Source organism: Panthera leo, chromosome B2 (genome assembly GCF_018350215.1).
Source record: "Panthera leo isolate Ple1 chromosome B2, P.leo_Ple1_pat1.1, whole genome shotgun sequence".
NCBI lineage: Eukaryota > Metazoa > Chordata > Mammalia > Carnivora > Felidae > Panthera > Panthera leo.
Window position 1 is genome coordinate 62,529,560 of NC_056683.1, and position 17,787 is coordinate 62,547,346.

Below are 17,787 nucleotides of genomic sequence, written 5' to 3' on the forward strand. Positions count from 1 at the left end.
AAGCCCTGCATCGGGTCTGTGCTGACAGCTCAGACCGTGGAGCCTGCTTCAGATTCTGTGTCTACCTCTCTCTCTGCCCCTCCCCCACTCGCACTCTTTTAAAAATAAACATTAAAAAAAAAAAAAAGAAATAACAATAGCTAACAAATATTGAGAATTTACCACCTAAAAAGCACTATACTAAGCATTTCATACTAACTTATTGCCTCCAATAATCTTATGGAGGGAATAGTATTATCATCCCAATTTTATAAATGAGGAAAGTGTGTCACAGAGAAAAATTACTAGCACTCACAATTTTCAACCCTGGAGTCACACTTCTAATTCTCTATGACCAAGACAGAAATAGTACACAGGTATTAGAAGCATAAGGTAACTTACAGATCATTTTGTCCATCATTTCTCCTACTGGGCTCCATATAAGAAGATATGGGTCAAACAGGTCCCTGGACAAATAGTTTTGGAGATATTTTTTCTCTCTCTTGGTCAATCACAACCTCAGATCGTTTGAATTCTTTTACAAGTTTTATCACCTCAGAATAAAAGTTTATGCATTAAAAAACAAAGCTATGAAACAACATGCTAAAGGAATTTGAAAAAGTTCTTTTCATATATGTTAACAATCCCCCTTCTGTAATTTTATATTTTGATGTCATTAGCCAACTTTTCTTTGTTTAGCAAAACTACCTTAAGCAAAATGATTAAGTAATTAAAGATTGGCAAACTATGGGGTGCCTGGGTGTCTCAGTCGGTTGAGCGTCCGACTTTGGCTCAGGTCATGATCTCGCGGTTTGTGAGTTCGAGCCCCACGTCGGGCTCTGTGCTGTCAGCTCAGAGCCTGAAGCCTGCTTCGGATTCTGTCTCCTCTCTCTGCCCCTCCCCAACTTGTGCTCTGTCTCTCTGTCTCTCAAAAATAAATAAACGTAAAAAAAATTTTTTTTAAAAGATTGGCAAACTACAACTACCAATCCAAATCCAAGAGAAAATTTTTTTTTTACATTTAAGTTATAAAAAGAAAGGAGACTATATGATAGAGTCCTTATGTAGCTCTGCAAAGCTTAAAATATATACTATCTGGTCCTTTGTAGAAAAAGCTTGCCAATCCCTGGAGTAATCAAACACTGAAAGGCCAGGTACAATCTAAAGAGGTTTTTCTTACCCAGTGTAAATATGAGATCGTTTTCTCTAGTCCACTACTCAAGTAACTAATTTACAGAATTAAGTAGCAGTTACATCAAAATGTTTACTACTAAGTGTATTTAGCTTCGGCAGGCAAAAACATCATTCTACAAACTCAGAAGTACAAGAAATAGAATTTATTACTATAACAACTTACTTTCTATTTCTCATTCTACCTAGGGAGTTGAAAGTTAATGTCAATCTGGGATTCCCTTCTTTTTAACAGGACTGAGATTAATTTTGAGAGGACATTTGGTTACAGAGTACCACATGCTGGTACTGGTGAGACAGGCCCTACCCTTTCTGCTCCTGGGTTACTGGTCCATCTCAACTCTTATGCAGCCCTGCTTCCCACCCACGCAGCTCATTCAGGACTTTCCTCTAGGTTACTTCCTTGCCACTAAGGCCAGGATGGGCTCACTAAATAGAAGCTAGTTTCTTTCTGCTTGGATTATTCAGTGCCTGTAATTGTCAATATTTGCTTGCCTCATGTCTTAGGCTTTCCCTACGCTTTAAAAGTTATCCCTCTTAGCTTCACTATATTCTGCAATACATCTTTTATAGCATTTGTTAATTTTCTATTTTTGAATTTATTTGCTCCATGGTTTCTAAACACCTTTTGAGAATAGGTACCATTTTGTTTCTTCATTTATGCATCTCCTGTTTATAGCAGCTGCTGATACATATCAGGCCAAAAATATTGGTTAGTGTTAATGACTCACTAAGTATGTCCATTACAGAAGACTTTTCAGACTTGATTATAGTTTTGTCAGCACTTGAGTTCTTGTATACATCAAAAATAAACATTACATTTCCCTTATTCTTTTACTTCCCTTACATCCAATGAGATTTTGTTCATGTTCGTATAAATATTTACACACACACACATACCCCTGAGGTCTTTAAAATTTCAATGAGTATAGTAGAAAGAGGAACTAGAACTGGTGAGGACATTAGATATTACCAAATATGATGGGGTTTTTCATTAAATATTAAAATAAGGTCCACAATAGCTTCTGGCATATGGTAACCACTAGTTGGGTAGACATTGAATGAACTTTGTACAAACATGACAATCATTTATTTTAGATACACATTTTATCTTGGCCTACAAATACTCTAGCTCTTGATGTGGAAATGAAACAGCTCTAAGTTCTCCCTAATTTCTCCAAGTATTAACTTTGTTGCCTGCTCATCTATCAAAAATGTACAGAAGACATCGCTTTATACACCTGTCAAGGAGCTCAACATTGATTTGAGTACCGTCCAGCAGCTTCAATGTAGAGCTGAAGCAAATAAAAGCCAAAGAGGGAAACATACAGAAAGCTATATCCCTGACTGTACCAGCTTACTTCTCCACAGAATTATCCTTAAATTATGACTTAATATTTTCTTATTGGCTTTGTTCTGAGAGGAAAGTTTGGACATGCCCTGTAAAATCACAATTGAAGATTATGGGTGGTTATAGGATAATGTGTCAACTGAAATTCAGTTAAACACAGAGGTATGTGTCTAGGCCTGTGTCCTAGGCAGCACAACAATCTGACAAACTGAGCAAACCGGTCACTTTGGAAGTGGTCTCTGCTGAAAAAAAGGGTACTTAATCGAGCAACACCAAATACCTGAAATGCCCCTTAAAAGTACTTACCTCACACCACTTCAGTTCCATGCACAAGTAGCCTTCTGATGATTACGTGGAGAGAGGATACGTTGTGATTTGGAGATGTGACCATTACAGTTACTGGAGCGTTTTCCATTGTAATTCTAACCTGACAAAAGTGATTTTTAAAAATGTATTCATGGTATCAGATACATACAACTTTAGTAAATATTGATAAGGTCCAGTTACTGCCAAGAACCACTCAGCTAGCTACAAATTCCCAGACCAAGTTCTGAAAGGATAGGGACTCTTCTTCTTTAATCCTAGAAAATCAGCAGCTGTCATCCAACACCTGGTATATGTAGGAGCTTGGATAGTTGCTGAGTGGAATGAATAAATGATGTGCACATATAGCTAATTCATTGTGAGGCTGACTGATAGCCCACTATATTTCCTTCTGTTGATCCCAAATTCTGTCTCCTTGAATAGGCCTTCCTATTTAAATTTTAGCAAAGACATTTGTTCATTGTTAACATTCTTTACGTAAGAATTCACAATGTAACCTCCTTCTAAATTCTGGTGCCAGAAAAAATTAACTCCAGGAAAAATTAAGTGCTTCCTTTTATCCGGTGTAAAAACTTCATCATCCATCATAGTCTTTTTGTCTTTGCTGCCAGGAAATTCAAAGATACATTTACGTATAATTGCAATGATTATTTTATCTTCTGATAAGATTTCTTTTAAACAATACCTCATTGTTTTAATCTTTTATTTGTTACATTTTAACATATTGCTATTTCTAAGTTTATCCATCTTAAACATCTACTGACTTTCCATGGTAAAAAAGAACTTTGCCTGCTTGAGACCATTTCTCCTTGCTTTCTTTTCTTCCCTCAACCCCCAAGTTATTAGTTTTTATCATGCTTTGTTGGTTACCTTTATAACTTTTTTTTTCTTTCTTCTCTGCCTCCTCTATCAGAGACAGTCTCTCTCCTTTCTTCACGTCCTCCACCCCTCACCAATCTCCTGTGAACTAAGGATATAAATGCCCTCTCCCCTTAGGTCTTCTTCCACCTCCTTTCAATCTTCTAATTTTTAACAGCTGTCTTTTTACAGTGTCAAGGTTGATATTTACATGCAGCACCATAATCAATGTCTACTGTGCTCTATGGATTAATTCTAAAACAGTATATTACTGTAACTATGTATATTCACTGAAAAGTTCAGCAGTATACTTTAAGCATTCTTGTATCCATGTTGTTTTCCTGGAGCTCCTACTTTTCTTTCCCTTTTACTTAAAAAAAAAAAAAAAAAGAATATGCATTTTTATTGCCTTTGGCATAGTGGCACTGTGACAGATGTCAGTTCCAGGGTCCTCATTTTGCCAGTTCCCTGCTGCATGTCTGAACAAATTAATTACTTGTTTGAAGTTTGCATGGAATAAGAGGGCCTTGACTTTTTAGAAAGGCATCACTAGGGATGATCTCTAAGTTAGGCATTTTCAGAGGACTTCAGAGAAAGTATGTCCTTCATTAGTGAAGTCACAAAACTCCAATCAGCGTCATAAAATATAAAGTTAAAGCCATTCCATGACTGAGGGGTCGGGGGAAACTTTGTTAAAGTAAACTTCTAAATAGGCAAGAAGCAAATTTATAGAATCTAAGAAGAAAAAAAAAACATATTTAAAAAATAGAACTAGCCAAATGAAAAGCTAACAGTTGCTCTGACACAAATAACAACAGAAACTAACCCTAGCAGTAACAAAATGTATATTTAGTATTCAAGACAAATAGGGCAATATTTTCATAATAAAGCAAAATAAATCTTAAAAGTAGGCCAAACATACATTCCCCTTACCCTAATGGTTTATATAGGCTTAAATCATGTATTCAGACTTAAAGATTCTAACTAACAAATTTGCCTGTCAACTGAGTGCCTTCCAAGTGCAAGGAACTATTCTAGGCACCAGGGACGAACTTGAAAACCCAGACAGGTGTTCAAGGACTTACCTTCCAGAGGCAGCACACATGAAAGCAATAAATGACATCACACTCCACAGGGTGCCATGTGAGTAAAGACCACCTAACTGCCTGAAAGACTTAGGGAAAGAGTACCAGAGGAGATTTCAAGAATAAGGATTTTCTTAGGAGATAAAAGGAAGGGAAGGGTATCATAGGAAGAAGAACAGTTCAACAGACAAGAGATCTGAGAAATCAGCCACTTGGATAATGGTGAGATACCTGGCTCATGTGATCAGTGTGAGGATAGCACAGAAAGCAGGACAGTCAGGTAAGAAACATACCAGAAAGGCTTTACGTGTCACATGACGAAAAAGGATTTCATTCCAAAGTAAATGAAAACTTTTCACAGCAAAGTAATGGAATAATCTGATTTGTATTATCAAGGTAAGACTGAAAGGAGTCAGGGCTTGGCACAAAATCCAGTGAGAAAGTTCAAGTACTTTGTGTTACTCTGCTAGGGCTGTCATAACAAAAACCCCCAGACTGTGTGGCTTAAACATTAGAAATTTATTTTTCACAGTTCTGGAAGCTAGAAATCCAAGATCAGGGTGCAGCAGGGTTGGATTCTCCAGAGTCTTCTTTTTGATTTGCAGATGGCCTCATATGGTCTTTTCTCTCTCTGTGTATATCCCTGATGTCTCTCTTCCTCTTCTCATAAAGGCACCAGCTTACTGAATTGGGGCTCCACATACTGGCCTCTTTTCACCTTAACTTACCTCTTTAAAGGGCCCCATCTCCAAATACACTCATATTCTTAGGTACTGGAAGTTAGGACTTCAACCCAAGAATTTTTCAGGAACACAACTCCGTCCATAACAAAGTGACTGGCAGTAAGAATGGAGAAGAGAGGACAAATGGAAGGATAGTTAAGAAGTAGAAATCAAATACTTGACTGATGAGTCAGGTATACACAGGAGATAAGGGGTTCTGCTTGATCTCTGCTTTAGGCAATCAGGTATATGCTGGTGCCATTTGTCAAAACAAACAAAAACAATAGAGAAGGAGGCTTGGTGTGCTCAGAAAAGTGAGAAGTTCAAGTTCCAATTGAAGTACTCATTTCTAGTTAACAGGTAAGTAAAATTTGAAGCTTAGGAAAAAATAATAAATATATTAATGATATGATATAATCCAACAATATAGATGGAAGCCCAGGGTACAGGAGATTATCTAGAAAGAAAATATAAAATAAAAACAAAGGGAATGAAATTCGGTAAATAACTTTAAGGGTGCATGAAGAAGCCAAACATGAAGGCTGTGAAGGTATATCTGGACAGACAAAGAATGAGAACAAAAGAGAGTGGCACAAAAATTAAGGGCAAGAAGAATTTAGTGGGAGATGGCTATTAATTCCTAAGACTTTTTCAGAAAGTTAATGGTATTTTACTTCAAAGATGGGCTTTTTAAGAGTTCTAATTTGTGCTTTTTATGAGTTCTGATTTACAATATTGTTTGTGATGATTTCTCACTATCCAAAATGTGTTCAAAATACCAGTATTATGTAACATTCCTTATACCTTTTGAAAATTATAAATCTTTGGAATGAAAAAAAAAACCTTTAAAGCCAGAAATGTCAAATGTATTAAACTAATCAGTAAAATGATTTTTTTCAAGGTTAATTATTCTTGACAACGCTCACATTTATGCTGGAAGGCAAATGTTGAGGTGGGCTACCTACAACAATGTATAGGCCTTAATTCCTGTAGAGGTGGTAAGATATCTCATGGATTAATATCTGAACAATAGAACACATCTTGGAATGCCACGGTCTCATAGCACTAGGTAGCCTGAAATCTGTTCATGAAATATATTTGAATGGCACTACTGATTTAATGTACAAAACAGAAAAACAAGTTGCAGAGGGGAGTAACATTTATTTGTCAGCTATTTTGTGAGTATTATTTTTAGACAATCACTTATAGACACTTCAGAATTCCACATTACTCTAGAGACCCAAAGGCACAGATACAATTGATTTATTATGTTTTTTAAAAAGTGACAAAAGGGAATATTAGTTCTGGAAGATTTTTAATCAATTCAACACTATTATACACTAGAGAAAAAAAAAATTTCCACAAACATTCCTTCACAAAATCCATAGTTTTATATTTACATAGAATTATTATAGCAATTTTAAATGTTAATCTATGATACAATGTTACTTCAGATAACATAAAAAATATAGTTTTTTTTAATAGCCATGCTCCCATTTTCGATGAAAGCTAGTCAGTTCATCCTAATATTAGTTTAACACTTTAAAAATGCATAACAGACATTCAGTCAGCCTTATAAAACCCCTACGACAGAGGCTGTCAAACGGAATAGACAGAGGGCTCATCATCACTTATGTCTGAATCATCTTCATCTACTCCTTCAATGACTGATTTCTTCCCTTTACAACAGGATACAATTAATCCAATCAAGAATACCTATAAATTTAAATAAGTTACATGTTACTTCTTAAATCTAAAATCACTCAGAAAGTAATGAATTTAAAATCCAATGTCATTACTGTGATACAAATGGGAAATTAAGGATCAAATCATCCCTAGGTATGACAACAGTACTTACCCCAAGAAAGGCCCAGTTACCAAAATAGTATGCTGCACTAAAGAACCAGAATTTGTGAAGGAACAGGTACGTCCGGGTAACAGTACACTGATCTATAAAAGCAAATAAAGGACTATGGTGAGATATTTTCTTTCTTGAAATGGACTATCAATACTTTATCTAAAAGACTGTTAACCAAATAATGGCCATGGTCAGTAAGTGTTAGAGATAGGACTGAAATCTAGGTCCTTCTCCAAAGTCCACTCTTTCAGTACCCTTATAAATTACCAAATAATAGGATATTTAAAAAAATGAATGTCTCCAATGTAATCCTGGCTTATATAAGTATATATATATATAAAGCCAGGATTACATTGGATTATGTGTATATATATATAATATATATATATATATATTATATATATACTTAAAAGCCAAGATTATATATATACATTATATATATATATATATATATATATAGAGAGAGAGAGAGAGAGAGAGAGAGAGAGGCTAGTTTAATTTGAAATAGAAAAAGCATTTAAACATGGAGTGTCAGATATGTGCTAAAACAAAACAGATAAAAAGTTCCCCTGATGAAGACAAAAGAACAAACAAAACAAACAAACAAAAAAAACCAAAGTAATCAGAATTGATTATAATTAAGTTGTACTTTTCTAAGAATCCAATTTTCAGGACAGCTCAAATTTGAGAGTTTTTTGAGATTTTTTTTTTCTTTTTAAGAATGCTATTGAAAAGGCTGCTACTTTTTTAAATACAAAATTGTTATTTACTAATATGATATTGCTTGAATTTTAGATTAGTATTTAAATTTTGAATTAAAAATAAATCATACACCAAAATGAATCAATCATAAAGAAAAACGTAACTCTTAAAGAGACTGATTGTTTAACATTTTTGTCAGACTCCATACTAGTTTTATCCAAATAGAGTATTTTCATTAGCTTACAGAGTCCTCTATCCATATACACATATATCTGATAAATAATATCTAAGGAAATATTCGTTTATTAAAACCATTCAGAAAAGGCTGGGGCAACAGATACAATATAATGTATCTGATTGAAAAATTATATATGCTGCAGCTAATAAAGGATTCTAACCTTCTAAACTTCAGAGGGCCCTTCGTTCATTACAGAAGAAAATCCTTATCTTACAAGGCAACTTCTTTCCAGTCTATTGATTTCTGCATATTTTAACCAAAATTGACAATGGCAAGAAATTTCACATGCAGTTAGGAGACTAATATCATAATCCTATAGCTGATTAAGAAAATAAATACACTGTTGATTTCTAATTTTACCAACTCTCTTATCGTCATCAATAAATGCTATTTTCTCTTAAAACATAAAATTAAGCTGAATCTGTAGCTCAATTTATTACACAAGGGTTCTAATACACTTTATTTTGGGGCTATCACATGGTTTTCTGAGAATAGCCTTTAGGTTATAGTTTATACAAATACAAGACTTGTTACGTAAAGTTTTAGATATGTTACATACATATAAGATAATCTAAATCTTATCTACTCTAATCCCTTCCACTGTACTTCAAACATTTATTTCTGAATTGCTCAATACCAAACTGGACAAAGCAATCTTTTTTTTTTTTTTTTATTTCTTCTTTAATAAAGAAGCAATCTCTTCCTTTCATAAACAAGAACCACCAATCTAATGATGATCTACTGTCCCCCATCAAGGGCCTCCTTCATATTTTTTTCTCTCTTTCTCAACAGAAAAGTCTAGAAGGAAAAGTCAAAGCTCTCTAACAAAAACCAAAATGGCTTCAAGCAGTGGCGTCTGAACAAATGTTTATCTCCTGTCCTATGGTTACTAGCACTCAAGATTATAGCTGGGTGCTGTGCTGAGATGAGAGTTCAGTCTAACAGAGGAGAATCACAGAGAGGAAAGTCATTAGTCATTTACTCTGCTCCACAATATTTTATTCTCACCTCCACTACAGATCTTGCTTCAAAGTAACAGAATTACAGGCATACCTTGGAGATATTGCAGGTTAGGTTCCAGACCACCTCAATAAAGCCAATATTGCAATGAAGCAAATAAAATGAATTGTTTTTGTTTTCCCAGCGCATATAAAAGTTATGCTTACACTAAGCTGTAGTCTAAGTGTGCAACAGCATTATGTCTAAATAAACAATATACATACCTCAATTAAAAAATACTTTATTGCTAAAATCTAACCATCACCTGAGCTTTCAGCAACTCATAATCACTGATCACAGATCACCATAACAAATATGATAATAATAATAAAGTTGGGATTTTGTGAGAATCCTAAAATGTGACACAGACATGAATTGAAGAAATGCTGTTGTAAAAATGGCACCAGCAGACTTGCTCAGGCAGAGCTGCTGCAAACCTTCAATCTGTAAACAATGCAGTATCTGCAAAGTGCATTACTAAAGCAAAGCACAATAAAACGAGGTATGCCTGTATTCAATTTGTCACTTTTCCCATTAGATAAGTCTGAGTACTCTAAAGTATCCATCAGTGAACCTGGCATTCATATTTAAAATAGCTGCCAAAGTAAGCTAAAATTTTTTAAAAGGGGTATTTTATTTAAAAATTGTATTGCTAAATAGTACCTTTTCTAATGTAACTAAAATCTGACAAGATTCCAAGGATGTCAAAATGAGAGACTTGCATAGATCATGAATATGAAGTATAACTACAATGTCCAGTATGGTGAAGGAAGAACCCAGACTCTGGTGTCTGACAAACAGTGTCAAATATCATTTGGCCACTTCCTTGCCAAGTGAATGGGCAAATGTGAACTGTTGAGACTATGCTTGTGAAATGGAGAGATTGCCTCTGTACAGGGTCATTCTAAAGACCAAATGAGGTATACCAAAATCTCCGTGCAAAGTGGCAGTTAATATTAATTTTCTTTCTTTTTTTTTCCCCCTTCTTCAAGGTATAACTGAACCCATGATAAAGAACATACTTAAGAGCGGCTCAAGTGGTCTCAAGAAAAACAACTAATATTAAGATTTTTAAAGTATATGTCCAATAGTAGTAAAGAAAATAATGGCTTAGACATCGGTATCATGACTATTGTGTCTATATTCATTATTTTTATGTCTCTATAGTCAAAGTGTCACCACCTAGACCCCAAGACCTGACCTTTACTGCCCACTAGCTTATATTCACTAATCTCTGTCTTATGTTTTTCCTTAAGCACTTCTTTCTTGCTTACCTCTCAATTCAGGCAAATGAAACTGGAAACCACCCCCAGGTGATGGTGACTGCCCTGACAAGACCTCCCACTGGACTAGATCACCCAGACCATTTGAGCTAAACCCCTGACTTGTGCCTGCACAGATGCACCAAGAAGTGATCCCTGGAATGACCAGCAATTACCTTTACTTCATTATAATACTGAACGTCTGCCCAAGGAGGAGCCTTAGCCTCATTTACATCACATATAACATATGTATAGACATGTCTATACATATAGATATGTATAGACATGTCTTCTTAAGGTTCATGTGTGACCTTATGCTTCCTCTACATATGACTACAAGGCTTCCATATCTAAATATTCACCCCAACCTTAAACAAAGGGTACTCATTCACCCTCTCTTGGGGAGTCACAGATTTGGAAGCCATTCCACATGATCTCCTTATCTGCTGCAAATAAAAGTTTTCTTTGTGTGACAACTCAACCTGGTGCACTTTCTAACTCACCAAGGAGAGAATTCATGTTGGTTCAGTTAGAAATTCAGACACAAATGGATTTAGCGAAATTCAAATGTGTATAATTCAGTAATATGATATGTGCTAAACAGTAATATACCCTTAAATAAAAATAATCCATTTGAATGTTTCAGAAATGAAGAGAGGGACAGGCTGGGACTTGTGCAAAAAACGCCTGTTAACAATTATTTTAAAAACAAGAACAGTATCTTCTATGGCTTAAGTATTTTATGAGCTTAACCCTACAAGTATAAACATGTTTGAGAAAAGTTCTTCAACCTTCTCCACGTTGTTACAATGTTCTAAACTTTAAAAATAAAAGTTCCATTACTCCTTTCCATACTGAAAGATATTTCGGGATTCAAAACACCACTGAGTTAGAAATCTCAGGGCCAGAACGGGGATTTTATTTTATTTTATTTTTTTTAATTTTTTTTAACGTTTATTTATTTTTGAGACAGAGAGAGACAGAGCATGAATGGGGGAGGGTCAGAGAGAGGGAGACACAGAATCTGAAACAGGCTCCAGGCTCTGAGCTGTCAGCACAGAGCCCGATGCGGGGCTCGAACTCAAGGACCGCGAGATCATGACCTGAGCCGAAGTCGGCCGCTTAACCGACTGAGCCACCCAGGCGCCCCCAGAACGGGGATTTTAAAACAGAGGCTGAAATGGCAGAAGTCAGTCAAATCAACTTATTTTTCCATAGAGGTCTAATAAACCATTCAGTGACATTTTAATTTGTCTTATCACCACTGATTGTTTGGCCCACCACAAAAAAATGTATCTCATTTTTCCTATCATGTTATTTTACATGTTTACCATTTTTAAAGGCTGTAGATTTGACACAAACCTTCTAAAATAACATTAAAAGGTAGTCATTGTTAGTTTTCTATGTTGTTGAAAAATGACACTAGATCACAAATCCATACACACAGTATGTAACAACTCTTTATAGCTATTTTTATATGTAATGTATATATCATTATGTTTATATTGATATAAAGTGGTATATGTCCACAGAAGAGTTTTGGTTAATAAGTGCATGCAAATATATTATATCCAAGTGATGATTCCACACTCAATCAACAGAGGGGGCTTTTCTCCTCACCATCTGCCATCTTCCAGCTGTTTACCTGAATCATGGATATCTAGGAGATCTATGGATGTCTTTATACAGTTATCTAAAAAATTGTAATTAAATATTTTGTTGATTTTTTTTTTTTAATTTTAGAAAGAAAGAGTGCAAGTGGGGTAGACGGGCAGAAGAAGAGAGAGAGAGAATCCCAAGAAGGCTCTACCCTCAGCACAGAGCCCGATGTAGGGCTTGATCCCATGAACTGTGAGATCATGACCTGAGCCAAAGTCAAGAGTCAGATGCTTAACAGACTGAGCCACCCTGGTGCCCCTATAATTAAGTATTTTGAACTTGGTTTGACCTTCAAAATAAATTTAAATCACTGGATATTTCATTTAAGGATTGTGTTCTAAAATTAACTGTTCAGGAAATTTCTGTTGTTCCTCATAAAGACATATAAAAGTTCTAATTAAACTAAAGAGTACTGTTAACAATGAAAAATTAAAATAAGGGTTCAGATAAAAACATTTTTTTTTTCTGATAAGGTGGCCACACAAAAAGGATCAAAATTAAGACCCAGGAAAGGATATCTGGAGCGCATGAATAAAACAAGATACTTTTGACTACTGACATGATGGTCAACCCTTCCTCCATCTCTTCTCACTTATTATCAAACAGATGAATAACAGAAAGTGCAATTAAATCTCTATTTTTCATGTAACAGCAACCATTATAAATATACCTGATAAATTTTATATTATGTATTTCCTCTTTCCTTTTAAATTGTTATGTCATTTTTAAAAATGTTTATTTATTTTTGAGAGAGAGAGAGAGAGTGAGCAGGGGAGGGGCAGAGAGAGACAGAGATACAGAATCCAAAGCATCCGGCAGCACAGAGCCCAACGCAGGGCTCAAACTCACGAGCCATGAGATCGTGACCTGAGCCGAAGTCAGATGCTCAACCAACTGAGGCACGTAGGCGCCCCCGTATGTCACTGTTAATGTGTGCTGACTGACACTAAAATAACTTTGGTTATTAACTATGATAAACCACAACTTCTACTTCAAATATATTTTTAAAACATGTAGTGTTGATTTAAGCCACAATTAAGTCATCATGTTATACCTTCACCTGAAATCAACTCAGAATTAATTACACTCTATATCTGTACTTAACTTATATAATGAATTCTTATATTACATATGCATATATAGAGAAGGCCTTTGAGAAAATTCATGTGCCATGGAGAATGAACTTTAAACTTTAAGGCAAATATTTTGTCTGACAAAAACAGACATCTGGACTATTTAGAATGCCACTTTATGTCTCATGGTTGCCCCTGATTATGCTAACTCTGATTTCTGCTTAGGGTCTTGATACTACTGAATATTTAGAATAGACATGTAAATCTTAACTGTACATAGGCTAAGGAGCTTGACTTTATTGTGATATGATTAGGAATTATTTATCAAATGATTTCAAGAAAGGGAATAACATGAGTGGAATGTAGACTGGCAGAGGGGATTGAGAGTAGATAGAAGTTCACTAAGTCAGGAGACAATCTGAGTGAAAACGTGAGCTGTCAGGATAGAAAAACAGGTTGGACTGAAAGATTTTGGAAGTAAAATCCCAGTTAATCACTGTTTTACTGTCAAACAGACTTAAAGCATATGAAATATATACACATAAAAACCTTTGAGATACTAACAAATTACATCTCAATAAAAAAAGAGGTACTGGCAATATACTTCCAAAAAAAAAAAAAAAAAGCAGAAAAAAATTTTAAATATGTAATAAAAACCAAAGTTGTATATTTATCTTAAAATTTAATAAATGGGGTTATCTGGGTGGCTCAGTTGGTTGAGGGTCTGATTTTGGCTCAGGACAAGATCCCAGGGTCATGGGATGGAGCCCTGTGGAGCCTGCTTAAGATATTCTCTCTCTCTTGCCCTCGGCCCTTCCCCCACTCACTTGCTATCTTTAAATAAAATGAATCAAAAAAAAAATTAACAAATAGCATATAGTTAAATCAATATTTTGTTAAATTTCACTGGGGGAGCCAAGTAAAAGGGAAAGAAAGAATTGGTGAACATTAAAAATCAAAATTCTAAAGGAAATAGTTTTATTGTGTTTTATGAATACACAAACTATATCTGGTTAATAAAGATAACACTTGTCAGATGTTTTACACTAAACAATGAGTTTTATAGTGATTAATTTTAAGAGCCAGTATAACTGGTGTTGAGTTCTGATTACATTTAAGTAAGTTTAAGATATTTCAAAGGTGCTAAATTATGTAGTGCTCCAAGAAAGAATGTTCTTAATTTCATTTGTGTTATCCACCGGCCATATAAAATTTATAAAAAGGAGTTACAAAGGTAAGCATTAGCATATAACTTGTAGAAATAATCACAAACTTATTAGTAAACTCTAAATTAACAAGATTTACTATCTACTAGTCTTTTTCTATATTTTTTTTAACATTTATTTTTGAGAGACAGAGCAAGACAGAGCACAAGTGGGGAAGGGGTCGAGGGACACAGAATCTGAAGCAGGTTCCAGGCTCTGAGCTGTCAGCACAGAGCCCGACACAGGGCTTGAACTTACAGACCGTGAGATCATGACCTGAGCTGCAGTCGGCTGCCCAACCAACTGAGCCACCCAAGTTCCCCATATTATTTATTAGTCTTAATTGACCAAGGATAGTCAAATAAAAAAAGGGAATAGAAAACAATTGTTTTCCACTACTTAATTTTTTCATGTAAAAAAAATAGTTTGGTGGGTATAGTAAAAAATACTAAAGTTGGAGATAGAAAACGGAGGTGTCAGTTTCTTTGTAAGTGACAATAAGATGATATCTGCCCGAGGTATACAATGACAGGATAGACTGACCTTCTGAGAATTAAAAATAGAGAGAAATCTACATGTGATTGCTGATGTTTTAGGAGTTAGCAACCTTAAGCAAGAATCTGCATATTCGTGGCTGAGAAGTTTCACAAATTACCTAGACTGGCTTTGGCATAGACTCCAGAGAACTTAGAAAGCTTATACCTAATTAACTTCACTATTCTTAGTTGAGCTTTTATCATCACCTAGAAAAAGAACTTTGATATCAAGAAACTCTCGGGATCTCAAGCAAAATCCAAGAAAAATGATGCTCTGGTCAATACCTAATTTTCTGGTCTGCATGGCAACCTCACTTGACAAGAGACACAAGACATTAGGCTATCTCAGCTGGATTTTACCAGCCAGTAAGATCAATGAGGCCCTCTTTCTGACTCCATGCCTACCTAGAAACTATGTGACTATAAATCTGATTTTCCATACAGATTCTTTGTCTCTTGTGAGAGTTCACTAACCCAGGCCTCTAGTTTCTTTGATAGTTGTGCTTCCTGTGGTAAATTAATGAACTCACAGCTGGCTAATACATTAGTCTCTCTTCTGCTCAGGTATCTGAAGCCAAATATAGTTGGTGATCACCAAGGTATGGTAGTATTTGATGGGTAGATTTAAATCAAATAAAGCTATCAATTCACAAACTTATTATTTGTCAAGTAAAATATTATAAATTTACAGTACTTAACCATGAAGGACTATTTCAATCTGTTGAGAACAAAAGTTTTTTGGTTCAAGATGACAGACTGGGCACAGTCATTTGTTCCTTGTCCTTCCCAGAACCTCATTAAAGCTAGAGTAGAGGAATAAAGCCAGGAGCAATCTTTTAACAGCAAATAGAATGGGAAGAAGGCCATCAGGTGATTAGAGACTTCAACAAAAATCTGGAAGATGAAAAGCCACATTTAAAAGCTTTCCAGTAAAACTGGTTTCCCTCCTATTTATTATAAAATATAAATTTAAGGATCACTAGAAACCTCAATCACAGAATTCTCATGATGAGGCCTCCTAGTTTCTGACACTTAAATATAAATTAACATAAATATGAATACACTATCAGATATATATAGAAAATATCAGCATGAAGGAGAAAGAATAAGATAAACAGAACTGTTCCTAGACAAACAGAATTGTGATTTTATTTAAAGGAAACCATTACGAAAAATGTATAAAACCTTCAGATATTGGAGAAGATATTACACATCCATAAAACAAAGATGTTTGAAAAAGACCAGAATACTAAAGTACTTGAGGAAAGTAAGACTTTGTTATATGAAATAAAAAATTCAGGATATAGTCTGAAGATAAAGCTGAACACATACTTAAGAATCCAGACTAAAAATGGTAGGCATAAAATATGAAATATAGATAAGACAAATGATCAACTGAAGATATCCAGCAACTAATGAACATAAGCTCCCAAAAGGAAAGTGGAGAAAAGAGAGCTTACCAAGTTAGCTTCAAAAGAAGAAATACATTGGCATTAGATATCTCACCAGTTAAAAATGAAAGACAGAAGATGATGCAATGCCTTTAAAGTTCTAAAAGAAATAACTTCTTATACAGAATTCTAAGCATAACCAAACAACCCATCAATTATATCAACTGAGAACAAAATAGTTTTCAGACATATAGGTGTTTTCTGATATGTATTTCATACAAAGCATGTCTTTTTTTTTTTTTTTTTTAAGCTCAAGTAAAGCCAGAGGCTTGGGGGAAGAAATCAAGAAAAAAGATATGGTTTATAATGCATCAAAAGTCCAGTGAAGAGAAATTATAACATTATAGATGAGCAGCAGAATCAGAAAGCAATTGAACCAAATAAGAAAAGGAAGTCAGTAGGGACTTAGAAGGTACAATGGATTTCATTCAACAGATAAAGTAAGCAAGAAGCTACAAGATGCTAGGTATATTAATATTTTATGATACTTTAATAACATTTTTTAAAAAGAGAAAAAAATAACAAATAAAAAAAGTAGTTTAATTCTACAAATTGTTGTTTTGAGGGAGACAGAAAAATATACTTATGTAACATTTTCTTAGCCTGAAGGAGCTATAAAAGGGTGTCTGGCTGGCTTAGTCATTAGAGCATGTGACTCTTGATCTAGAGGTCATGAATTCGAGCCCCATATTGGGCACAGAGATTATTTAAGAAAGAGTAGAACAGAGATAAGATATATAAATGACTATAAATTAAGACAGAGTAAGGTAATGTGATAACAAGTAAATGTTATGGGAATTCAAAGGAAAAAAAGAGACCACACATGTTTGAAGGTTCAAATCAGAAGGTCAGGTTTAAAGTAAACATCAGATAGTCAGGATTCTGGGTGATGAACATGGGCAGGGTGACAACAGAAACTAGTTGTGACATTTCAAGGACAAATAGTTAAAAAGTAAAGGTGGAAAAGATGGTCATGTTCAGAAAATGTATGGAAAAATCCTACATATTTGAAGGATGGATTAAATAGTGGTAGTCCATCAATCCTAGTCTGAATCTGTCAGATGATAAGGGTAGAGGAACTTAAGGTTTCTACTGAAGGAATGGCATTATCAGAGTACTTCAGAATAGTGGTTTCCACACTGTGGCTCCCAGATCAGAATGCTCAGAAAATTCTGGAGTCTGACCTCAGATTCACTGAATCAAAAATTTTGTAATCTATGTTTAACAAGCCTTCAGGAGACTCAGATGCATGCATAAACTCGATAATCACCGCTTCAGGACAATTAAGCTAATA

At 34.8% G+C, this 17,787-nt stretch overlaps 1 protein-coding gene across 1 annotated transcript in view; it reads right to left on the reverse strand.

Annotated features, from left to right (window-relative positions):
* Positions 1 to 5,973: 5,973 nt before the first annotated feature.
* The window catches only part of LMBRD1 (LMBR1 domain containing 1), a 112,755-nt gene continuing 100,941 nt past the window's right edge, over positions 5,974 to 17,787 (reverse strand). Inside the window, exons 15-16 of the mRNA XM_042939131.1 lie at positions 7,369 to 7,460; positions 5,974 to 7,226 (exon numbers count right to left, since the gene is read on the reverse strand). Of these exons, the coding sequence (XP_042795065.1) occupies positions 7,110 to 7,226; positions 7,369 to 7,460 (209 nt within the window). The 3' untranslated portion in view covers positions 5,974 to 7,109. The remainder of the gene's footprint in view (positions 7,227 to 7,368; positions 7,461 to 17,787) is intronic.